Source organism: Schistocerca cancellata, chromosome 8, assembly GCF_023864275.1.
Source record: "Schistocerca cancellata isolate TAMUIC-IGC-003103 chromosome 8, iqSchCanc2.1, whole genome shotgun sequence".
Classification (NCBI taxonomy): Eukaryota; Metazoa; Arthropoda; class Insecta; order Orthoptera; family Acrididae; genus Schistocerca; species Schistocerca cancellata.
In genome coordinates, this window is record NC_064633.1 from 269,151,281 (window position 1) to 269,178,062 (window position 26,782).

At 40.3% G+C, this 26,782-nt stretch overlaps 1 protein-coding gene across 1 annotated transcript in view; it reads left to right on the forward strand.

Annotated features, from left to right (window-relative positions):
- The window catches only part of LOC126095508 (uncharacterized), a 346,398-nt gene extending 341,354 nt beyond the window's left edge, over positions 1-5,044 (forward strand). Inside the window, exon 11 of the mRNA XM_049910294.1 lies at positions 421-5,044. Coding sequence (XP_049766251.1) covers positions 421-784 — 364 coding nt within the window. The 3' untranslated portion in view covers positions 785-5,044. The remainder of the gene's footprint in view (positions 1-420) is intronic.
- Positions 5,045-26,782: the final 21,738 nt, after the last annotated feature.

A 26,782-nucleotide genomic window follows, 5' to 3' on the forward strand; every position in this document is an offset into this window, starting at 1 on the left:
GATTACTGTCCTCACGATTAGATGATTTTGGATAGTGTTATTGAATTCATAGTTATAAATTAGACTTTGGGGAACTCCAGTGGTATTTTCTACCTGATATCATGACCGACCAGTGTGCAGTGCCCCAGTAATTGATCATATGTTCAGTTCAGCTGGACAACCTTTTCCCTCTTCTTAAAGGAACATTAACAGTTGCATTGCAAGCTGTGCCAGACATGAATTTATAAGCATATCTTCACTGATTTTAACTGTCTATCTTACTGTTTTTTATCAGTATTATATTTTAACGGAATCTCAGACTATAACGGGAATTATGCACCCGTTGACAACAGATATACTATAGAATTATTACTACTTTAAATTGTATTTTATTTAGTTAGCAAACTCTGTGTAGCACTAAGTGTATGACTATCTTATCAGGCCAGTGGGTGGGCCACCGGGTGTATCTGCGCAGCGGCCACACACCACGGAGCTTCGACGACCTGCAACAGCATCTACACCTCTAACTGCAGCAGCCAGGCCACGTGGAGCTTGGGGAACAGTGGAACACTCTCCACTCTCAAGTGCAGGTCGTTCAAGGCCATTAAGTGCTGGTCCTTTCCACCGTCCACGTTTACCAACTGCTCCAGAGGTGGACTGTGCTCTAGTACTCTGTGATTCTCGGCTTGCACCCTCTGATCCTGCTGTACCTCTCATTGCTGCCATAAAGGAGGAGCTGCAGAAGTTTTCTGACAGTGCACAGCCACCTGTTACTCTTCCTGGAAGCACTTCATCTAAAACGTAACCCAAGGATCCTAGTACAGGATACATAGTCAAAGAGCAAAGAATTTCATGGTTGTATTTCTCCATGACCCTGTTGCTACAGCTGAAATTATGTTACATTTGTTGGACATATGAACTAAAGTAATTTAAATACCACTTGATGGGAATGACATATGCTAGCCAAATACAGAGACATGGATTTCTTACATGAACTCAGTTGGCCCATCTGAAATACTTTTACAGCATGAATATTGCAGAGTAAAGTGAGAAGATGGTATGTTTATAAATATGGTATATAACTGAAGCACACTTATTAATTTCATCCCACATATCAGATTTGATAGGTAAACTTGAAAGGCCTTACAATTTAAACACCCTCAGATGCTGCAGTAATGCAGGCAGTTGCCAAATGTAAACAGATAAATCTTGTATATTGTTCTGACTTACATTAGTTAGTTTCAGTGTAGCTAGTACATTATTATCAGGTCTCTTCAAATGTTTAGTAATGTTGATGATCTTGCTTTCATAGACAAAGAGGCATATTAGGTTTTTAAGGTACAATTGGTATGGAACTGTTGTTCAAGATATGGTATAAAATATGGACCAAAAGTAAATTATGACAAAATAAAGGATAAGGCACAAAAATTATTTTATATGATTCCATAAATGTTCTTTTTTTCACTTTTTGCCATAGACCCCCTCACACGTCTTACTTTATAACCCCGGTCCACAGGATTCACAACTAAAGGAATATGCTTTATTTCACATATTTTTACAATTCTTCATAATTTACAAATAATGTAAGTAATGGAAAGTAATTTTTGTTAGACAAGTTAACAGTTAGTGCACTGTTACATTTAGAGTCAGCCAAGCAACAGAGGACAAGATTTTTTTGTGTGTTTGAGCAGAAATACAAGACTGTGCCTTGCCATGAAGCAAAACAATTGCACCAAACTTTCAGACATGCTATCTGTTGTACTATGTAGGCTTAAATATACTGTTGTTACTTGAAAAAATAAGGCAAGTTTCTATGAAGAAGGGAAAAATAAGTGCATGATTTTTGATTACTGCAGTTGATTCTTATTGATAAAATTTATTAATAAACCAGAATAATTGGCAAAAGATACGCATATTGTCTCAATTTTAGGCCATTACACCAGAGAGTTAACTCAGAGCCTCTTTGGAAAGACCCAAATCCTGTACCTCAGCATTACTTTCAATATAGCTAGAATTTCAATAAAAATGACAACTTCTAGCTCATCTACTGTATATTGTAGATTGCATTTTATAGACTTTTTCATTTAGAAGTTATATAAAAAAATCATCTGGTGAAGACAGATATTAAGAAGGATTACCAAAATACCTCATTATATGTTGGGAAAATATTTACTGAACAACCTTTATCAAACAACCTGTCTTACAACTCTTATGATGTGTGTGGGCTGTGGCTATATCTTCCTAGAGCCACAGCCTTAAAAAGCATGAACATAAAAAAATTGTAACACACAACTAGAACACACACATCACCATTACTGTGGCTGCTCCTACTTCTTCAAAAAAGTAAGATCTAGCAATTGCTGATTTCAAAACAGTACACCAACCTTCAGACTTTTTACTGTGAAGAGACCTGTGCCACACCTCATATAATTTTTCTGCAGACTAAAATGAGAAATTTCTTTTTTCACTGTGTCATAATTGTGGGTTTCTCCATGGCGTTCAAAGCAGCATACAAGCAAAAACTGAAATTTGAAACATTCACTCATGAATAAGTTGTGTCCAATAAATCTACATTCAAGTTGCATTCGAACACTCATTATTTTGCGCAGGTAAAAACCAACTCTCTTTCAAGAGCATGGCGCAACAAGCAGCAAGAGAGGATCATAGTTGGAACATCAAAGGATGAATAAATAAATGAGATCTATTGTAGTGCCAGAGGCTCTCACTTCTCATTCTCTTAACATTTTGCAGATTCCAAATGAGGATTTGCTCTTTACAGTTGATCCAGTTAAGGGAAAGAATCCACTCACTGTTTGAGTATTTTGTTACAATCAGAGACTGCCCCAATATACCCAACATAATCATCAATTCACAATGTGTTGAACAATAATAGTTGAATGCCTAATGTGAAAAAATGGCCCCCAACAAAAATGCAAAATTAATTTTTAAGTATGCTTGGGCTACAAATATGAACACACTGAACTCTTTACATGGAGTTGGAAGTTGAATTAGTTAGTCAGTGTCCTTTTTCCAGGTATCATCCACTTCAGAAACATACCTACCTTATACACCATAATGTATGATAATATTATGTTATTACATGAGATTGCTGAACTTCCAGTTAGAAACTGAACTTCCAGACTTCCATGATAACTGTATTACACCATTTTCTAGTAGCTACTCTGCAGATTTTATCTTGGAGTAAATGAATTTAAACAAATTAAAAACATGTTGCACATCTGACCTATGATTGCAATTATGGTAAGTCAAGACTTGAACACTTGGTCTCTTTGGGTAGAAGATTGGGGTGATACACTGTTCCCACAATTCCACATTGTACCATCTGAGACCAAGTAAATATTGTACATAATCATGTTCAATCCATAAATGAGTCCCATGGCTACGAAATGTAATGAGCAGTGTTATAAGGTGATGTCAATTTTCTTTGAATAGCTTTTGTGTTTTGAAGTTACGTGGATACTTTTTACAACATCTTTCTGTGTAGATCAGAAAAATGGAAATGTGTATTACTCTACTGCAGCTTACATCCCAAAATGCTTACCACATACCTACTGGTAGTGCTGCAGTTTCATTTACGAGCAAAAAGTGTGCTTCAATGAATATCTGTATCTACACATTTTCTATAGCTCATGGTAAAGCAGATTAACAGGTCAGCAATTTCATGTGGTGTTTTCTTTGTCTTTAGAAATTTTACTTGGTGTGGAACATTATTCAGTTCATAATGTTTCCAATAAATACAGGTGCTCAAGCACAGACAGTTTAAAAATAATAATGCCTGTAAGTTTTGTATCTGCTCAATATACAATTAAAGAATATGTGTTTGATATATTTTCTTCATGCTGTTTGAATAGACACACAATGTACTGCCTCTGTAGTGAGTATTCTACACTGCAAGTTTTTGCAAACTACTAAAAATGTTGAGATACTGGTAATAATAGAGAAGTCAACAGTGTGAGAAGACAGCAGGATAAGATTAGACAAAAATCTTTTACACTCTGTTTCTGAATGACTGAAACCCTAGTTCTTCTAACTTTCACTTGTGACACCTTCCAGTTTTAACACTAGTTTGCAGATTTTAAAAAAATCCATCTTAAAAGAAACTATATTTTTGTTTTAGAGATGATTTTGTTTGCAGATGTTTAGTATCTCATCTATTACAATAGCATGTTTAAAATTAGATTTCATTTTCTTCAAGATGTTTGTGAGTGAGGTGGATGTTAAGGAACAACAGCTCCAAATTATAAGAAGAATGAAATATTATTTCTTCCTATCTTTTCTCCATCTTTCCTACTTCTCAGTCATATCCAGTTTGGGACAAGGCTATATTTACAATAATCTTGATTTTATGTATGGAACCTGAAAGGAATGATACGCATGTGTGTATATCTGTGTGTGTGTGTGTGTGTGTGTGTGTGTGTGTGTTTGTTTGTTTTCACAGAAAGAAGGGAAATCTATTATGTGATCTATTAAGTGTACCTATGTGCCTGCACATCATCTATGTGCGTAGGTCTGTCCTCATTTTTTGTTTATTTGTTTGTTGTTTTCATCCTGGAATTTCCATTATCACAAGACCATTTATAATCAATAAATTTAGCTGACAAAAAAGCTGAGGTAAACAATCTGAATTACTCACATGTTTTTATGTAATGGTATTGTGCGATGGAGAGGATGCAAGGAATAGGCTACATTTTACTGCAGCACTGCACGATTCATTATCTATTGTAAAATGAAAAGTTTGAAAACTACATATTGTTTTGAATAATTTACTTGTCACTGAGAAACGTATGCAAGTGACAGCATAACAGTTTCCTGGTAATAGATCATACTTGATCATTGCTATCAAAAGTGCCAGAAGCCACTGCATTATCACTTTTACATATTGTCATAGCTAGTTCAATAAAGGCTTCCAACGATTTCAGCTGTAATATTTCATAAGAGGTATTGTTTTGTCAAATTGTGAATAAGTGGTAGAACAACTGTTTATTGAACATATCAATGAAAATAATCAGTTATTGAAAATGTAGTGTAACTGAATAAATAAAAAATCAACTCACCGGGTGTGGAGGGGGGGGGGGGGGGGAGAGACAGGAGAACACACACATATAAAGGTTAAGAAAATCTGCAAGCCTTTGGAGCCAGTGTCTTTTTCTCCTGGCATAGGGGTTGAGAGTGAAAGAAGAGGGATGAAGGAAAAGTACTGGTGAGATTTAGGAAACAGGGAGAGTTTGAATAAGTTGCCCAGAACCCAGATCAAGGGAGATATACAGGATGGGATGCTTCTCATCCCATCCAGTAAGTCTCTGATGACCCGGGGTTCTGGGCGACTTTCTCAAACACTCCCTATTTCCTAAACCTCACCAGTCCTTTTTATCATACCTCTTCCTTTGTCTTCTGCGTTTTTGCCACAAGAAGGAGCCATTTGCTCTGAAAGGATGTATATTTCCTTAACCTTTATAAGTGTGTGTTATCCTGGTGCCACTTGGTGAGCAGATTTTTTTTATCTGTCCAGTTACATTATGTTTATTGAAGGTGTTCTCTCCTATAGCACACAGCACTCTAAATTGTTCTGCTATAAAACTGTCACTGCAACAACACCATGTACCATCAAATTTGTCACCTCCCAATAATTAATTATTATTTTTCACTAAATATCTTTTATTAAAGATGCAAAAATACACTACTACCAAAAACATTAATCACTGTCAGTTATGAGGTACCATGACTTTTTTTTCACCTTTTGTTTCCCTGAATAAAATCAGATTTGTATGGAAACATGTGAAACTGAATTCTGTCTCAAAATATTTGTAACTGTTATGTTTAATAAATAATGTTTCTTGTATGAAATTATTACATGTTTTTACATATCGATATTATTATGTTTACTGTTTTTTTGCTATTCCACTATGATCAGCACCTTTCATAATTTGCAAACTGGAATCAATCATGTGTTTCTGAACTTAAGGTAAATGCAGGAATCATTGGTTGCTGTCATAGACAAGGTCCTAGTGGAGACTGTTTGCTGTTCCCTTCCTACAACTTGTTACTATTGTGTCAAATGTGTATATGTATTATGATGAATTCTGGTGCACTGTAGTGTTTTGTGTGTGTGTGTGTGTGTTTGTGTGTGTGTGTGTGTGTGTGTGTGTGTGTGTGTGTGTAGTAATCCATGTGTAAGCAATGCAAGTAATGAAAATGGCAAAAGCCGATGCTGACAAACAGCCTGCTCCCCTTTATTAACTCCAAGTGAACAATCAAGATTCCTGTTTCCATACAACATACTGCTCACATTAACAATGAGATGTGTCCCTACTCAGTGAGATACTTGACATAAGTTTGGTATTCAAACCAGGACAATGGTGCACTCTTTAATGATCAGGAATTGTATACAGTAGAGTCATAGTATTTCGAGGACCCAGTATTTTGAGGTTCCGTGTAATTAGAGCTGGTCTTAAAAAAATTAAAATTTTACATAGAACTAGAGTAAAAACCCATTTTAATACGTTGTTCACATGTATGTTTCAAACATATTCAAATGTGTTACATTTTGAACTTTCTTTCAATTTTATGTGTACAATACCGTTAAAACTGTCCCACTTAGGGTTTTCATACATAATATACAAAAATAATCTTGGCCTCAGACTGCTAATGCATTTCCATTACCAAACGGATACAATAGGTTTTGAGGAGTGTGGTTGTTCTTTCTTTATTTGTTTGGTTTGCACAACAAAAACAAAAAGGAAATACAATTTCACGACCTGCAAGAAAAAGCTGTATTCCTTAGAAATGAGTTAAAGGAAGATGAGGACAATTTTATTGCAAGTTCAGCATGGTCATATAGGTGGAAGAAGCTATACAACATAATGCAGCATGAAATCTGCAGTGAAAAACTTTCTGCTGATTCTCAAATTGTTAACAATTTTGTGAGAAATTAAGAAAAATTATACAAGAAGCAAATCTTACTCCTGATCAACTGTGTAACTGTGATGAAACAGAGCTAAATCATAAAATGCTTCCATCTAAAATTGTAGCTGCAAAAGAAGAAAAGGCTGCCCTGGGCTACAAAAAATGGAGAGAGAGTTTAACAGTTCTTGCTTCATTGAAAGTAAGTGGAGACCATAAACTGAAGCTGCTGGTAATAGGGAAGTCTGCTAAGCCTAGAGCATTAAAAAATATCGTTGCTTCTGCACTGCCTGTTACATTTCTCCACCAAAAATCTGCTTGGATGGTCAAAAATATTTTTAAGAAGTGGTTTTTTGAATATTTTGTTCCACAGACCAAAAGATATGTAAAGAAATAGCACTTGTCTTCCAAAGCAATGCTTGACAGTGCTGGTTCACACCCTGATGAGGAAGAATTACAATGTGACAGTATATGCGCATTGTTCTTAACCCCTAATGTAATGAGTTTAATACAGCCTACGGACCAAGGTGTTTTACAATGCTTGAAAAAAAGGTATCATTGTTGTTTGCTACATATGTTTCTACAAATAACAAAAGGTGAAGAAACCATCAAAGAATTTCTAAAAAACACTATGATAAAATCTGTAGTGTGCTGGATAGTTGGTTTATTGTCGGAAATAAAGGCAGAGACTCCAAAAGAGTCATGGAACCAGATTTTAAAGGATGACACAGATATCTATTGTACTGGCAAAGATGACCTACCATTGGCAAACTGATGAAAAAGCTTGTTGGATGTGCCAAATTGAATGGAAGTGATGTATCAAAATGGGTGAACAGTGATGCACAGTTTGAAGTGACTAATCTTGCAATTTCTGAATTGGTTAATGAAACTGTTACAGACAGTGATGTTGAGGAATTGTCTGAAGAGATTGTACCAGTGACACTTACACCAAGGGTTTGGCAGTGCTAGATGTGGCATTGCATTACATAAAGTGACAAGTGGAAGCTACCCCAACTGACTCCATGCTTTTTTGAAGATGGCATGACAGTGCTGCTAAAAAATGAAGCTATTTTTGAAATCAAAGGACTATGCACAACTTCTGTAAAATGTAACATATTTTTTCAACTTGGAAATATGTACATACAACACAGGTATGTACTATATTGTTTTTTTTAATCATTATCACGCTCGTTAAACATTTTTTTCTTGATTTGCCCACTGATTTAGTGATATTTCCGTATTATCAGAGCTTTTTGTACTTCTCGGTAGCCTCAGCCCCAATTAGTTCAAATTATTGGGGCTCTTCTGTAAGTTCAAATTATTGGGGCTCTTCTGTACTGCTATATCCACTCCTCTTGGAGGCCAAACTCTATAGAGAAGAAATCTGATCCACTTACAACCTCTAGGCTGAGCGCTAGAACACTCTGATGAACTAATTATGTTGGCTGTGAGGCTTTCCATTTGACACTTAATACAAGCTTGGAATGAAGCACATGAACAAAACATGCCAAAAACTCAATGAAAATTCTCTTGAGGAAATTGTAAAACTATAGGAAGACAGGATGGTCATTTACCTACAGTGTGTAAAATTTTAAGTATTAAGATATACACATAATAGCAGAAATGTCCACTTTTCTCCTGGAACTATTAGTTCCTTCCTCAGACAGGAAAGAGAGAGAGAGGTTTGGGAAGTTTAGGAGGAAGAGGCAGGTTACTCAGATTCCAGGTTGAGAGAGAGAGACCCAGATGCTATTCTCATAACCTGTTGTACTCACAACATGCTGACAAATGTTATGACTCATTGATGTGCATATTCTATTAAACCTTAGACGTGTTCAGTATCGTAGATTTCAGGAAACTAGAGACCTAATCAAGACGCTAACAGTTTGCACCATCTTCTTTCAGCCAGCCCTATGCAATATGTGTCCAACTGCTAAGTGCACTCTCATCTTAAAAGATATCACTATCATCTAGGACAAGTGCATTGTTGCTCTTATTACAGCCTCTCTGCAGGGAGATGACAATACTAGGACCGGTTTTACTCTACAGATACTATATGTGTCTAATTTGTGGATAGTCAATGTGTAGCTTACCAAATTGAAAGCTTTTATGAGACCACAGGGGGTTCCTACAACTCCCCCTCCCTAATTTAATATTATGTTGACCTTTCAAAAAATTTACATGTTAAATCCCTTTTAAATTAAATCAGTGGTTTAAATTTATGAATCAGACATTGAACTTGAGCTCATTGTGTTCAATAGCATGTTCAGTCCCTGGGTGATGAACTTTGCCTGTGGCCACAGCCTGGCGGTAACCTTCCTTTCAGGTGGACAGCTTGTTGGCAGTCATGCCTACATAAAAGACTTTGCAGTATTCAGTATGCAGTATTCAGTTTATTCACCACTGACCACTTACAGTGAAATAGGTTTGAACATTAAATATACAATTAAGAATAAATCTTACAGTGAAGTTTTTACAATTTAATTTCATATCTTTTAGAAATATCCTTTAAGTACTAATGTGAATCATGCTTATTTCAAATACTTTGGCTCTCTTGTAAAATGGGTGTTTGGGTAACCAATTATGCATCTTAACTTTGAAAATATATAAGTAGCAGGAAGTTTATTAAAAAAATTTAATTTGTGTTATTTTGTGTGAGTCTGCAGTCTTTGAGTCTGTGTCTCTGTATACCAAGATTTGCCTCTGGCATTGTAAGGGTGTATCATCTCTCTAGTGTTGAACTCATTCACGTTGCATAAAGCAACACTGAGTATTTGTACAGATTAACAACAGTTAATATCTGGAGCTTGATAAAGAGGGGACAGCAGTGTTCCTGACTCAGCTGGAAGATCCCCATAGCAGTATGCTGCAGGATATAAGCAATTGAAATAGGCCAAAATATGCAACCTTCAGAAAGTCACCAGTGACTGCATCTGTAAATTTCCACGAGATAGCTTACTCTTGTTATTCTCTTGCAGACGTGGCTAATATGTCCCTCACAGTTTAACTTCAAATCAATGTGGAAGCCTAACAACATTGCTGATTCACTTCCCATAGCTGTAGCCACACGCAGAAGTAGTTCCTGTGTTTTATCAGGATTGCATAGGAGTTCATTGGAAGAAAACTAATTCATTGCTAGTCATAATTGTTCCTGTGTTGCTAGATGCTGTTCTTTCATGTCATGGTGGTACTGAGCAGTGTTGTGTCATCAGCACAACACACTATGGAATCTGCTCCTACATGATCAGGCAGATCGTTAACTGCAATGACAAACAGAAACGGACCTAGGACCGAACCATGTGGCACTTTAGTCCAAACTTCCTCCAGAAGTTATGGTACAGTTACTATAGAACATGACTGCTTTCATAGGGGGCCCTGCCTCTGACAGGGTAGTATATGCATGCAATAATTTGTTCTGTATTGGTACATCACACAAGTCTTGCACCTTCATCTTCCTCAGTATTAAGAGCAATACGGAAAGAGGTTGGGAATAGATGTAGCATAGGGATGGTCTAGAATCATTCTTACATTGGATGGGCAGTGGAATTCTACTTTGGAAAAAGTCATGTTGAAAGTTAGTCAGAGCCCTACCAAAGAATTTGATTAAGCTGTTCCAGTCCAGGCTGATACTGGGTAATGAGGGAGGTGCAAGACTTTATCTTAATTCCTCCACAGCCTCAATATCTTCTCTCCTATCGACTTCACCTGGTCTTTCCTTGTACAGCATGCCACTTTCTGTACTATCCACTTCACATGGTTCTTCCGTGCCTATTGCACTACAAAACTGAATCTTGGCCTTAACCCCTCAGATGGTTCCATAAAATTCTCTGTTCATATGAAGCCTCATAAATCACAACACTCACCAAATTCTCTCTTCCAGGCTTAGGTCAAAGCAACAAAGACACTAAGGATGGGATGTAAGTATAACCATAGAGGTTCAAGGGCAAGTACATAAAGAGTGGCTCCCTCCCCCATTGTGTACACCTACACCCACTCAATCCTCTTCCCAATTCAACAAAATGTTCCCACCCCAGCTGCTCTTGTCCCACTTGAGTCAAACATGAAATAAATGAGAAAAACTAAAAAAAGAACCTATTTTACGGTGTTTTAAATACCTGAGAAAGCAAGATACAATTTAAAATTTTTCCCCAATTCATCCAAACATAAAACAGCTATTTGACCATGCATAATTGTACATAACAAATACTGCACAGTACACAAGGTACATTTTAATTAAACACACAACCAAACTGTTTCTTACAAGAACCTTTATTTAACCAGTAAGATAATCTCCTTGTGTTCAGAATAAATACATAAGAACTGGATAATGTCAAAGGAAGTGAAATAATATGTAGTACTGTACTGCAAGGCAAAACAAAATCTTCTTTCTTTCTGTTCCCTGGCCTTAATCCCATATCTTCACAGAGATGACTTGTGAATTTCTGGACTTGGCAATGATAGTGCTGGAGGTTAGCTGGATGCCTTTCCTGACACCTCTACCCTCCCCCAAGGTTAGAATTTGTGCACACCATCTGTCTGCATCTAGTTTTACCTCATGAAAAAGTATGAGAATGTTTTCGAAATGTTTGCAAATCATGTAAATGAAGCAGGATGTGGATATGGGCCCTGTATTCACCTAGTCAGATGCAATAGTGTATCTACAGGTGCCACCCATATGATAACTAAGCAGTGTTTCTTCTTTCTTAAGCTTGACATTCTGTTTAGGGCACACCGAGTAGGTAGAATTCTGAACCAAACTTATAGTCTGTCTATCTATAGTGAGTTACCTTAATGGATTTTGTGCAGAAAGGGGAAGATTACATCTACTCCAACATGAGGACTGCAGTGTGGGTGATAGTGTTTTGTGCAATACTGACAACTCAGTTTTCATCAGATCATTTGCTATGGTAGAAATACCTCATGGAACTACAACAATTGTGGAAGTGCATTTTAAAAATGCTCACATTTTACAATATGGCAGCAACAACAACACACATAGTTCACACACAATACTTCGTACTCCCATTACTGGAATGCATTCTAGTAACTATGCTTCATATCGAGAAATAGATCACTAAGATTGACAGCTGTGATACAAATCGTGAAGTACAGAAAATTCTATGGAGTAAAACTTCAGCATTTGAGCTCACTATAGATTGGACAGACTGTAATGGACACCCTGCATGTTGTTTTTATTTTCAAAGCTCTGTGGCTTGGTTTGGGTCATCCCAAAATCATTTTGCTTGTTGGTTGTTTCATTTCTTGTTTCTTTCATGTTGTGAACTGTGGCTGATATCATGTGAATCACTGTTATTTTGACAGTGTCTTACAAAAGGGCTGAAAGATATTTTGTAAAAAACTAAAACCAAGATAAGTTGACTGCATAGTTTAATAATTTGTAACAAAATATATTAGTAAGACATACATGACTGCCATTGCTTCAGGAACTGTGACGCATTTGAGAGTGAAAAATATAGCCACCAGTTGCACTTGGAAAGGAATTTATTCTTCATCATTTTCAGTTAGGATAAGCTATATATTTTCAAAGGTTACATAAAAAAACATGACTTGCCAGTGCATGGGCAGTCACACACATAAATCATAACAGAAGTGGTAATAATCACTTGATAATTAAGCACATTGTGCTAAGCTTGTGCATGCTAACAGTACCACTTCTGTTATAGTTTATGAATGTGATGTATGCTACCCAGGCACACACATCATAAATCACAACATATAACTTTTTAAAAAATGGATGGCTTATGCCAACCAAAACTGGTTGTAATATTACTATATTATTTATGGTATGTAGTCTTATGCTTCCTAACACATGTAGCAAGAAGAATTTCATTTCATTCTGTGGAAATAATCATCTAGGTGCGCCAACTTTCTGCTGGGCTAAGTAAGTGAAATTTCCCAAGAAGCAGTCACACTTTGTTGGAATACAGGTAGCCCTGATGAGAGGCCACAGTCTTGAAATTAGGATGAAGTATTGATGCCTAACATTTTTCTGGGAACTTGAAAGCATTAAGAAGTATCTGTTTGTCTCTGCCTTTCAGCACATGGGCTTCACAAAGTAACTTAAGCCATTTTCACAGAACATATGAACAACTAATGCTTATGGAGAATGCAACAGTAACTTGTTAACATGGGTAGTGTATTTATTTGTTAAAAATATGTTTATTATGAAATGTATACCTACAATCCTACAGATAAATATATTTTGAATATGTGAGAACCTTCCATTAATTGAGAATATTCTTTTTTAAGCTACATGTACTAAAGCCTTAAAAATATAAATATGCCTCGAGGAGTTGGTACATCTAAAAGAAAAAGTGGATTTCAGGAGAAAAAAACAAAACAGGCCAAAACTGATGCACTTCAGAGCATGTCAGCAGCCATCTTCAAATACATTCAATAAACTAACTGAAGTGTCGGCAGAATTGCCAACACTGTTTTTAGAGGAGGCCAAAATGGACGCTATAAGCTCACGCAGGCTGGCGTGAGGTCTGAAACAGGATACGTAATGAATGCTATAAAGAAAAGTACGTAGCTTCTGGAATACTTAACTTTAATCCACATTTGTAGAACATTGCTCTTGATGATACAGAAGTATTATAGCAATTGAATACGGCGCCTTGCTAGGTCATAGCAAATGTAGCTGAAGGCTATGCTAACTATCGTCTCGGCAAATGAGAGCGTAGTTGTCAGTGAACCATGGCTAGCAACGTCGGCTGTACAACTGGGGCGAGTGCTAGTACGTCTCTCTAGACCTGCCGTGTGGCGGCGCTCGGTCTGCAATTACTGACAGTGGCGACAGGCGGGTCTGTCGTATACTAGTGGACCGCGGCCGATTTAAAAGCTACCATCTAGCAAGTGTGGTGTCTGGCGGTGACACCACATTCCTCCCCCGCAAATCGGTGTACGGTTGTATTAGAAGGCTTCCGCCCGCCGTGGGGAGGACCCCATGTTGACAAATGCGACAAGGTGGGGAGCCTAACAACAGGCGAGGCCGTGCCACCTGCACCCGACCATTCGGTCCGAGGGGAGCTAGGAAACGCCTGGAAACCTAGTCCAGGGTGCATGCCAACATGAGGTGTATGCGCCCGTAGATAGTCAGGAGGGGCCGAAGGGTCGACCTCCATCGAGTCGGAGCACCCGACTGGCGAAGACGACAGCTGGTACAGAGCGGGCAAGAGTTCCATGACTGAGGACATCTGGTCACGGGAAGCGATCGGCGGCGCGTGACCCAGGGAGATGCCCGGCGGTTGCAGCGACGCGTCCACTGCGGGCAGCGCCAGGAAGAGGACAGGTGGCGGCGGCAGCGGCGCGTCGCCATGGGGCAAAATGGAAGGCAGTGTCGCTAACACCTGGGGATGAGGCGAGCCAGTAGATGGGTCCCCAGGGCGCTGACCGGACGGCACCGTCGCTGAAAGCAGACGGGGAGCGGCAGAACCCGGGCGACGACAGCGGCGCAGCTGATTGAGATGCCGACGCACCTCACCAGAGGCCCCCAAAACCAGAAACATAGCGCGGCCGAGGCAGCGAAGAATGCGCCCTGCGAGCCAACGCCGTGAACCGCGATAGTATACAACGTTGCCAGGAGCAAAAGCAGGTGGCTGTCGCTGCACAGGAACCTGATGTGGCGGATGCAGCAAAGACATCAAGGTTCGATGAGGACGACCATGGAGCAACTCAGCCGGCGAGCGACCATCGCTGGGCTGAGAGCGATACGAGGACAGAAAGAGCAATAACGCATCCTCCCAAAAATGCAACTCTTTCAACTTCAACATCTGTGACTTGAAAGTCCGGACCAAACGTTCAGCGGCACCATTGGACTGAGGCGAAAACGGCGCGGATGTCAGATGTTGAATACAATTGGCCTTGCAGAATGACTGAAATTCTGCGGACATGAATTGTGGGCCATTGTCGGAAACAATAGTCTGTGGTAGACCTTCAATACAAAATATAGCAGATAACGCTTGGATGGTGGCAGAAGACGTCGTGGAAGACATCCTGACAACAAAAGGAAAATTACTGAAGGAATCGACAACAACCAACCATCGAGCATTCCAGAATGGACCAGCAAAATCGATGTGTAAGCGTTGCCAAGCGGAAGTGGCTTTCGGCCATGCAAAGAATTTCCGCAGTGGTGCGGATTGTTGTTCGGCACATGCCATGCAAGAAGAGCATATATCCGTAATCGCAGCATCGATTCCAAACCAAGTACAGTGCTGACGAGCAAGTTGTTTCGTTCTCACTATACCCCAATGTCCTTGGTGGAGAAGCTTTAAGACAGAGGACTGTAACGAACGTGGGACCACGACCCTGGACTGATCATTATCAGAACGCAACAGCAAAACACCAAGTCGTACAAAAATTCTCTCCTTGTGAGCAAAAAATCGGCGAACCAACGGATCCTCGATCCGTGACTTTGACAAGGGCCATTGCGTAGCAACAAAACACAAAACGGTAGCAAGGACAGGGTCTGCAGCTGTGGCCGTAGCTACACGACGAAAATCAATCGGAAACGATTCAACCACGTCATCGGTTTCCGCATCAATGAACACGCAAGCAAGTTCGGAAGAATCGAATGTTCTATCCTCAGCAACAGGCAAACGGGACAACGCATCGGCGTTTCCGTGCTTAGCAGTGGACCGATACAAGATATCGTAGCGGTACTGCAAGAGGAAAATAGACCAGCGAATGAATTTCTGCACTGTACGTGGAGGTACAGGCTTGGTCGGATGAAAAAGCGATGTCAAAGGTTTGTGGTCTGTAATGATGGTAAAGTGACGACCATACAAGAAATTGTGAAACTTTGTAACACCAAATACGAGAACCAAAGCTTCTTTCTCGATCTGTGAATAATTTCTTTGCGCTGACGAGAGCAATTTGGACGCAAAGGCAATAGGGCGATCATGCGAACCATCTTTGTGCGCAAGCACAGCTCCGATCCTGAATTCCGACGCATCTACCATTAACAAAAGGGGTTTCTGGGGATCGAAAGGCGTAAGGCAAGTATTAGAAAGCAACGCTGATTTCAACCGGCGAAAGGCGCGATCGCATTCCTGCGACCAGACGAACGGAACACCTTTACGGCATAAGCGATGAAGCGGAGCTGAAATGGAAGAGGCATGGGGGATATATTTGTTGTAATAATTAATTTTTCCCAGCACACTCTGCAGCTGCTTCAAATTCTGCGGCGAAGGCAAGTCTTGTATGGCACGAAGGTGCTCTGGACTGGGATGTATGCCTTGGGCATTGAGTACATGTACTTTAAATAGTTTTTCTGGCAAAACCTAGCGTAGTTTTCGCGTCTCGTATTTCAGTGAGTGTTTCTTGATTATCAGAGTAGCTCATCAGAAGATTATCTTGGGAATTTGTCACCGTATAGGGTAGGGTAAACATAGTCATGTGTAGGGACTGTGGTTGTTGTGAGCGGACGCAAGGAGAATTGGCCACTCTTCGGGGGCAGGTGGAGGCTTTGTCTGTTAGGCTCATCGAGCTCGAGGCGCAGGCATCGGCTCGTAGTGGCGTTGGGGCAACTGTGGTGAGACCTATGCCTACTTCGGTGGCCTTGGAATCACATGGAACCCCTGATGTCGCTGCGTCTTCCGGCAGTGAGCATCTTACCGGTCAGCCATCACTCCAGGGTGAATGGCGGACAGTGGTGGGCTCTCGCGTGCCTGGCCGAAAGGCGAAGGTGGGATCTGGCCGCGTGGCAGCTGCCTTACCCCTTTCCAACAGGTACGGGGTGCTTCCTAGTGGTGATGACATCGTTTCCGAGCCACCACAGGATGCCTCGCCTGTTGGGCCAGTGGCCGATTCTCCGGCAAGGTCCCGACAGTCACAGAGGGCGGGCCTATTAGTTATAGGGAGCTCCAACGTTAGGCGGGTTATGGAGCCCCTCAGGAAAATAGCGGGTAGGTCGGGGAAGAATGCCAGTGTGCACTCGGTGTGCTTGCCGGGGGGTCTCGTCCGTAATGTGGAGGAGGCCCTTCCGGCAGCTATTGAACGCACTGGGTGTGACCGGCTGCAGATAGTAGCACATGTCGGAACGAATGACGCCTGCCGCTTGGGTTCTGAGGCCATCCTTGGTTCCTTCCGGCGGCTGGCTGATTTGGTGAAGACAACCAGCATCGCACGCGGAGTGCAAGCTGAGCTTAATATCTGCAGCATAGTGCCCAGAGTCGATCGCGGTCCTCTGGTTTGGAGCCGTGTGGAGGGTCTAAACCAGAGGCTCAGACGACTCTGCGACTATAATGGTTGCAAATTCATCGACCTCCGTTATTGGGTGGAGAACTGTAGGGCCCCCCTAGACAGGTCAGGCGTGCACTACACACCGGAAGCAGCTACTAGGGTAGCAGAGTACGTGTGGCGTGCACACGGGGGTTTTTTAGGTTAGAGGGACCCCCCCTTGGGCGAAACGATAAAATACCTGACGGCTTACCAGAGAGGACATTATCATCGTTGATAAAGAACGTCCGTCCTCAGAGACCAAAAACAGCAAAAGTTAACGTAATATTGGTAAACTGCAGGAGTATCCAGGGAAAGGTTCCTGAATTAGTATCTCTTATTGAAGGAATTAGTGCGCATATAGTATTAGGAACGGAAAGTTGGTTAAAACCGGAAGTGAACAGTAACGAAATCCTAGACACAGAATGGAATATATACCGCAAGGATAGGATAAACGCCAATGGTGGAGGAGTATTTATAGCAGTAAAGAATTCAATAATATCCAGTGAAGTTATTAGCGAATGTGAATGTGAAATAATCTGGGTTAAGCTAAGTATCAAAGGTGGGTCAGATATGATAGTCGGATGCTTCTATAGACCACCTGCATCAGCAACCGTAGTAGTTGAGCGCCTCAGAGAGAACCTGCAGAACGTCGTGAAGAAGTTTCGTGATCATACTATTGTAATAGGGGGAGACTTCAATCTACCAGGTATAGAATGGGATAGTCACACAATCAGAACTGGAGCCAGGGACAGAGACTCTTGTGACATTATCCTGACTGCCTTGTCCGAGAATTACTTCGAGCAGATAGTTAGAGAACCAACTCGTGAAGCTAACGTTTTAGACCTCATAGCAACAAATAGACCGGAACTTTTCGACTCCGTGAATGTAGAAGAGGGTATCAGTGATCATAAGTCAGTGGTTGCATCAATGACTACAAGTGTAATAAGAAATGCCAAGAAAGGAAGGAAAATATATTTGCTTAACAAGAGTGATAGGGCACAAATCGCAGAATATCTGAGTGACCACCATCAAACGTTCATTTCTGAGGAAGAGGATGTGGAACAAAAATGGAAAAAATTCAGAAACATCGTCCAGTACGCCTTAGATAAGTTCGTACCGACTAAGGTCCAAAGCGAGGGGAAAGATCCACCGTGGTATAACAATCATGTACGAAAGGTACTACGGAAACAAAGAAAGCTTCATCATAGGTTTAAGAGTAGTCGAATCATAGCTGATAAGGAAAAGCTGAACGAAGCGAAAAAGAGCGTAAAGAGAGCAATGAGAGAAGCATTCAACGAATTCGAACATAAAACATTGGCAAACAATCTAAACAAGAACCCTAAAAAGTTTTGGTCATATGTAAAATCGGTAAGCGGATCTAAATCCCCTATTCAGTCACTCGTTGACCACGATGGCACCGAAACAGAGGACGACCGAAGAAAGGCAGAAATACTGAATTCAGTGTTCCGAAACTGTTTCACTGCGGAAAATCGTAACACGGTCCCTGACTTCAGCCGTCGCACGGACGCCAAAATGGAAAATATTGAAATAAACGATATCGGAATTGAAAAACAACTGCTATCACTTAGTAGCGGAAAAGCATCCGGACCAGACGAGATACCCTTAAGATTCTACAGTGATTATGCTAAAGAACTTGCCCCCTTTCTATCAGCAATTTATCGTAGATCGCTGGAAGAACGTAAAGTACCTAGCGACTGGAAGAAAGCGCAGGTCGTTCCCATTTTCAAGAAGGGTCATAAATCAGATGCGAATAATTATAGGCCTATTTCGCTTACGTCAATCTGTTGTAGAATAATGGAACATGTTTTGTGTTCTCGTATTATGACGTTCTTAGATAATACAAATCTCCTTCATCATAACCAACATGGATTCCGCAAACAGAGATCATGTGAAACTCAGCTCGCCCTATTTGCCCAAGAAATTCACAGTGCCGTAGACACTGGCGAGCAGATTGATGCCGTATTCCTGGACTTCAGGAAGGCATTTGATACGGTTCCGCACTTACGTTTAATGAAAAAAATACGAGCTTACGGAATATCGGACCAGGTTTGTGATTGGATTCAGGATTTCCTAGAAGAAAGAACGCAACATGTCATTCTTAACGGTTCAAAATCTGCAGATGTAGAGGTAATTTCGGGAGTACCGCAAGGAAGCGTGATAGGACCTTTATTGTTTACAATATACATAAATGACTTAGTTGACAACATCGGTAGCTCCGTGAGGCTATTTGCAGATGACACGGTTGTCTACAAGAAAGTAGCAACATCAGAAGACTCGTACGTACTCCAGGAAGACCTGCAGAGGATTAATGCATGGTGCGACAGCTGGCAGCTTTCCCTAAACGTAGATAAATGTAATATAATGCGCATACATAGGGGCAGAAATCCATTCCAGTACGATTATGCCATAGGTGGTAAATCATTGGAAGCGGTAACAACCGTAAAATACTTAGGAGTTACTATCCGGAGCGATCTGAAGTGGAATGATCACATAAAACAAATAGTGGGAAAAGCAGGCGCCAGGTTGAGATTCATAGGAAGAATTCTAAGAAAATGTGACTCATCGATGAAAGAAGTAGCTTACAAAACGCTTGTTCGTCCGATTCTTGAGTATTGCTCATCAGTATGGGACCCTTACCAGGTTGGATTAATAGAAGAGATAGACATGATCCAGCGAAAAGCAGCGCGATTCGTCATGGGGACATTTAGTCAGCGCGAGAGCGTTACGGAGATGCTGAACAAGCTCCAGTGGCGGACACTTCAAGAAAGGCGTTACGCAATACGGAGAGGTTTATTATCTAAATTACGAGAGAGCACATTCCGGGAAGAGATGGGCAACATATTACTACCGCCCACATATATCTCGCGTAATGATCACAACGAAAAGATCCGAGAAATTAGAGCAAATACGGAGACTTACAAGCAGTCGTTCTTCCCACGCACAATTTGTGAATGGAACAGGGAAGGGGGGATCAGATAGTGGTACAATAAGTACCCTCCGCCACACACCGTAAGGTGGCTCGCGGAGTATAGATGTAGATGTAGATGTAGATATGACAAATCACGAGCAAAAAACACACATTTATCCTTCCGCAAGCGAAGACCATTTTGTCGCAAGACCTGAAATAATGTTCGGAGATTGTCTAAATGTTCGTCTTCTGTCTTTCCGGAAATCCCATCCTCGTCGCCAATATGAAGTGTCGGCAGAATTGCCAACACTGTTTTTAGAGGAGGCCGAAATGCATGCTATAAGCTCACGCAGGCTGGCGTGAGGTCTGAAACAGGATACGTAATGAATGCTATAAAGAAAAGTACGTAGCTTCTGGAATACTTAACTTTAATCCACATTTGTAGAACATTGCTCTTGATGATACAGAAGTATTATAGCAATTGAATACGGCGCCTTGCTAGGTCATAGCAAATGTAGATGAAGGCTATGCTAACTATCGTCTCGGCAAATGAGAGCGTAGTTGTCAGTGAACCATGGCTAGCAACGTCGGCTGTACAACTGGGGCGAGTGCTAGTACGTCTCTCTAGACCTGCCGTGTGGCGGCGCTCGGTCTGCAATTACTGACAGTGGCGACAGGCGGGTCTGTCGTATACTAGCGGACCACGGCCGATTTAAAAGCTACCACCTAGCAAGTGTGGTGTCTGGCGGTGACACCACACTAACAATAGCCAAAGTTCATCAAAAGAAACTGATTCTCACATTGATGGCAATGTATGCAACAGATAATACCAGATTATCCCTGGATGGCAACAGCAACAATACAGAAATAATAATAACCCACGAAGAAGAAAAAATACTGAAAATTACTGTGATAGAAAAGAGACGGCACCTATAAGAATAGAGGGGCATGAAATGGAAGCAATGGTTGAGGAGGAAGTGAGACATCATATCACTGATGTTATTCAACCTGTACATGAAACACGCAGTAAAGGAAACAAAAGAAAACTTTGGCGTAGGGTTTAAAATCCAGGGAGAAGAAATAAAAACTTTGAGATTTGCTGATGACATTGTAATTCTGTAAGAGACAGCAAAGGATTTGGAAGAACAGTTGAATGGAATGGACAGTGTCTTGAAAGGAGGATATAAGATTAACATCATCAGAAGCAAAACGAGGATAGTGGAATGTAGTTGAATTAAATCAGTTAATTCTGAGGGATTTAGATTAGGAAATGAGACAGTTAAATTAGTATATGAGTTTTGCTATTTGGGTAACAAAATAACTGAAGATGGTCGAAGTAGAGAGGACACAAAGTGTAGACTAGCAATGGCAAGGAAAGCGTTTCTGAAGAAGAGAAATTTATTAACATCAAGTATAGATTTAAGTGTCAGGAAGTCTTTTCTGAAAGTAATTGTATTGAGTAGAGCCAGGTATGGATGTGAAACATGGATGATGAACAGTTTAGACAAGAAGAGAACAGAAGCTTTTGAAATGTGGTGCTACATAAGAATGCTGAAGATTAGATGGGTAAATCATGTAACTAATGAGGAGGCACTGAACAGAATTGGGGAGAAGTGGATTTTGTGGCACAACTTGACTAGAAGAAGGATCGGTTGATAGGACACACTCTGAGCCATCAAGGGGTCGCCAATTTAGTATTGGAGGAAAGTGTGGAGGGTAAAAATTTTACAGGGAGACCAAGAGACAAATATAGCAAGCAGGTTCAAAAGGATGTAGGTTGCAGTAGCTACTGAGAGATGAAGAGGCTTGCACAGGATTGAGTAGCATGGAGAGCTTTATGAAACCAGTCTTTGCACAGAAGACCACAACAGCAACATTTTGGTGTGTACTGAATGACAGTGGGTCCATAATTGATAAATCATTTGCTTAAAATCTGATCAGTGAACTTCGAGTAACTGTAGCTGCCTATTCAGTGACTGTTAATTGTTTTTAAAATTCTGTACCTTTTCTGTCTACTGAGTGGATTCATAAGTAATGGAAGCTGTTTAAAGGTCATTTAGTTAAAGAAACTGCTCAGTGAATTTTGCTAAATGTAGTTAATTGTTTTTAAAAATATGTACTTTGGTGTATAGTGAATGGCTGGTGGCTCATAATTAATGGCAGCTGTTTTTAAGTTATTTTTCTCAAGTCTGCTCAGTCAGTTTTACTGTCAATTGCTTTTAAAACTCGTTTAACTTTAATAAAAGCAAGATATGTAATAAAGATCCCATTATGTGGTGACCCCAATCCTTCCAGTAGGGTGAGCTGATCCCAGTTCTTCCCACTTGAATTCCTAGTTATCAACCTCACTGTTTAATATGTAATACTTGAAATGTTTGTAGAAATGTTATTACTTTTTCTCTGATGTCCATTGTTATTGATATGAGATGCATCATACTGCAAAGATTACTTTGCTATGCTTGAATTCACTCTACCATTTTTTCTCAAATCATAACAGATCATAAGCATATTTAAGAGTGTTCATCTTTTGTAAGTCTTTAAGTCTTGCCAGTGTCGAGATTCACCCACTTAGGGCAGGAGAACTGCCGGCACATGTTCCATGACCATTAAGGTAAAACCTGCTGAGTAACTGGGTTGATCCAGCCTTTGTCACTGACTGGTCAGTCCTTACCAGTAGAATTACCAGCCGCCATCCTGAGATTGAAACTATTCCCTACAGATCAAAACTTAAATCTAAGTTTGAAGTATTTTCGTGAGCCAGTAATTTACCCAGAATATCCTTTAAGCTAGAGCATCCAGTTTTACTGATTTTAAGTGGTTTTATTCATGAAGCGACACACCTGATATCCACCCTAGGTGCAACCCATGCTTGCTATGCCACTAGTCAGATGTAGGAAATAACCTGAAAACTACATCCAGACTGACTGGGACACTGGCCCTCATAGGTAATCCACCAGACAGATTCAATCCATGACTGGAGCAACCCCCAGAATCCTGAAATTCACATAGTTATTCTGTCAGGTCCAAGATAAAACAAAAATGAATAAATAATTTCAAAGAAGTCTGTAAGCTTTGATATTCACACAAAATTCGAAGGTGCTAATGAAATGGATTTCCTTATTGACCAGAATTCTTGTCGTATGTCAATGAGATACTTTGTAAAGCATTGTAAAGTACATGTTAGATCATACTTTCTACTGAACCACACATTAATGTCTGCACCTCCTCCATTCATGGATAAAGCGTGGAAGGAAAGTATGCTTCTGCAATAACTTTTCTTTAGTAGAAGTAGTCGTAGTATTATTAGTAGTAGTAGTAGCAATGATTATTTTCACAATAAAGCTTTATCCACTTTTGTCAGTGAGTGTGAAAGACATTAGCTGGTGTTATTTCTTCTAAATCACCAGCACTAGAGGGAAGTCAAACTGTGAAAGCTTAATAACTAAAACAGACAGAGGCATGAAGCATATGGCAAGGAGACCACCTATAAATGCTCTGCTGCCATGGCAACCATTATGCCACTACTAGAAACAGAAGATGGGATACAGGCTGTCCTAGCCATGTTGCCATGTGCTTCTATGAAATGAGAGGCCTGTTGCTGTAGTGTCATCTTTTTAGATTTCTCTTACAGTAGTTGTTCTGTGTTTACTGAATAAGGATGATGCTCAGCCTTGTACAACCACTCATGTAATGCTTTCGAGTGACAACATCATTACTTCCTTGAAGGAGCTTTTGTTTTCAAGGAACTGAATGACATGAAATTTGAAGAAAGGATGTCCAACCCCAGATTCACACCTACTTCAGGAAGATAAGTTGAAAACACTTACATTCAAAAGTCCATTCATGGTATGAGCAGCACAAGTGGTCATATTCTAGCACTGCAAAAGGAAAATTAGTCTGCTGACCAGGTTGTCTTTAGCACAAGTAAAACTGAATGATCCAGTGAGGTTTTTGAAAATCTGAAGAATCTGTCTAGAGGTTTAGTGTGGCATTCGTCTTGTAAGGATCATCTAAGTAGTTTTATTTCATTTAAAGAGCTGTCCAAACAGATGTTTAGTATTTCAGAACTACTTAATGAACATCACAAGCTGATGAAAATCAGACACAACAAAGATCATGAAAATGCTAATTGATATCATAAGTCTTTTGTGTAAGCAGAAGCTAGCTTTCATAGATCATAATGAGACAGAAGATTACCTGAACCTCAGAAATTTCAGAGACATTTTTAAAACTGTGCTAATCAGAAAGGAACATCTGAAAACTCAACAATGGAAGTGTCCAGCATCTTGGAGTGAACCAAAGTGATGTTGTATGGACATGGAGGAGATACAGAGAGACAGGAACTGTCGATGACATGCCTCACTCAGGCCTCCCAAGGGCTACTACTGCAGTGGATGACTGCTACCTACAGATTATGGCTCAGAGGAACCCTGACAGCAACGTCACCACATCTTCTGAGCTAATAAACAAAAAATACACATACTTATTCACAGTCAGATATATTTTATTTATTTAATGAATTGCTACACCAATAAAATTAGTATTTACAATTATCTGAAATTACAAGCTAATATCCACACCGTGTCTGTGTAGTCTATTGAAACCTCCATCGTCATCAGGAACACTGTTGTATTGTCAGGGACAGTTTTCAGAGAACAGTTTTGAAATAAATGGTGACAGTCTGCTTTTCAGCACCACAGTCACAACTTGGGGAAGTTACTGTTAGGTTGTGACAGATGACTACATTCTCTCACCACTGCAGCATGAAACTTGGGTGAAGGGCTGCATCACATGAAGTGGGGGGAGAGAAGCAAAGAAGCTGGGAGGGGGAAAAATGGCAGGCTGATGTATAGAGTACAGAAACAGGATAGAAATGTGTCAGAGTGAGTGGTAAGAGGAGAGGATCCAAATGGCACAAGCTGAGAAGCAGCCATTGAAGTCAAGCACATTGTGTTTCACTGCATTCTGTCACTTGGTGTGAAACCTGGTCTTGGTCAAAGTCTGGCAACAGCCATTCATTTGGGAGGACACAAGGTTGGTGGCCATGCCAACATAAAAACCTGTGCAGAAGTTATAGCAGAATTGGCATATGACTTGACTGCTTTCACAGAGAACCTTGTTGGTGTGTTTGTGGATATGACACAGGGTATCTGTTTGCAGGCTAGGTTTGGAACACAGTACCTGTTTGTGAACATGACAGTAAGGTGTTTAGCACACTGGAGTTGATTTCAAGCTATTTCAAGCTTGGGTGGCGAAACTATGCAAGAGAAATTTTTGAGTTGAAGGGATGGCAGCGACAAAGTAAAGGTGTTGTGGATGGTTGGAGGGCTACTATTGGCTTCCTCTGAATAGGTTCAACCTTTTTGGTGATAAGGTGCAATATTTTATGGAAAGATATTGCCTGCTCATTCAGGCAATGGTCTCTTTTCCTGGAAGTCTGGTGTTTTTGTTGTCATCTAGAGACCTACCTATTGTTTGTGTTCATGGTGTTACTTCAGTCCTTAACTAATAATGTGGTATCTGTCTTTTAAAGGAACAGACATCATGCATTCTAATAATTAATAACAAGAAATCTCAAATACATAAGCCCTGCGGATATATTTAGCTTGTTGTAAGGGGGTTATTTGTGTTGTTGCCCCGGATGATAATTAGACAAAATATTAGTCAGGATTTCTAAGCTGTGGGTCCTTGAGGTATGGCAATACATGAACACTGAGACGTAAGTTTAAACAGTTTTATTAACAAAGGCTGATTATAAAACGCGCATGCTATGCGCTCCTATCATCACTGTGTCTGACATCCTAATTAAAGTCGTATCGAAAGGCTCCATGGTGAGCCAAGAAAAGAGATATATTCACATCCAAGACCACGTTAGTTAATACGGCGTGCTGTGGACGGCGGCCAGATGCTTACTCTCTGTGTCGCACTGCGGCCGGGTACATGAGTACTGACCAAGCAAATTGTCAGCATTCCTGATAAGTCCGCTGGCTAGCACGTGTTATGTACTGTACGGCTGAGTGCAACGTGTAGACCCTTACATCACTCTCCCCAGAGAAAATGAGCAACCATAGATGGGTGAAAACGATCTCCTGGGCATTATGAATCTATTTCGCCATTTGTAGCATCAGATGGCATTGCAACATGTATTTCATTTGCAGACACAGTAACATTTGGTACGGAGGAGTGTGCCTTCAGGATGACAGTTTCATACATAACAAATGCTGTTGACAAAAGACAATACTGATAATCAAGTATGCATTAATATTACTGGATGACTCGAAGAACTTAATTCTATTTGCTGCTTCAATGAAGTTTAACTCATTATTGGAAAAAATAAAATTTTCACGGATATCCTTAATTAAATTATTATGTTCAGAAAAACTTGATAAGGAATGCTTTCCATATGTTAATATGTATGAATCATTGTAATAAACAGATAACATTCTCGTTAATGGCAAATGTCCAGTTGCATGAAATGTAGTTGGCAATACACTAGACATATCAAACAGTTCACATGATAAATCACAATGTGTGGCATTGAAGATTAATCCACTGAGCCACATTCCCAACTTAATGTCCACACACTACATTCGTAGTGCTCCTACTCACTACACTCATTACTCGTGGCAGACAATCTTACCAAGGCCTGTAAGAGTTCGCCAGTGCACGTGCATCCAGCACAGAAGAAGAAGGTCAATGGCCGGTTCTTTT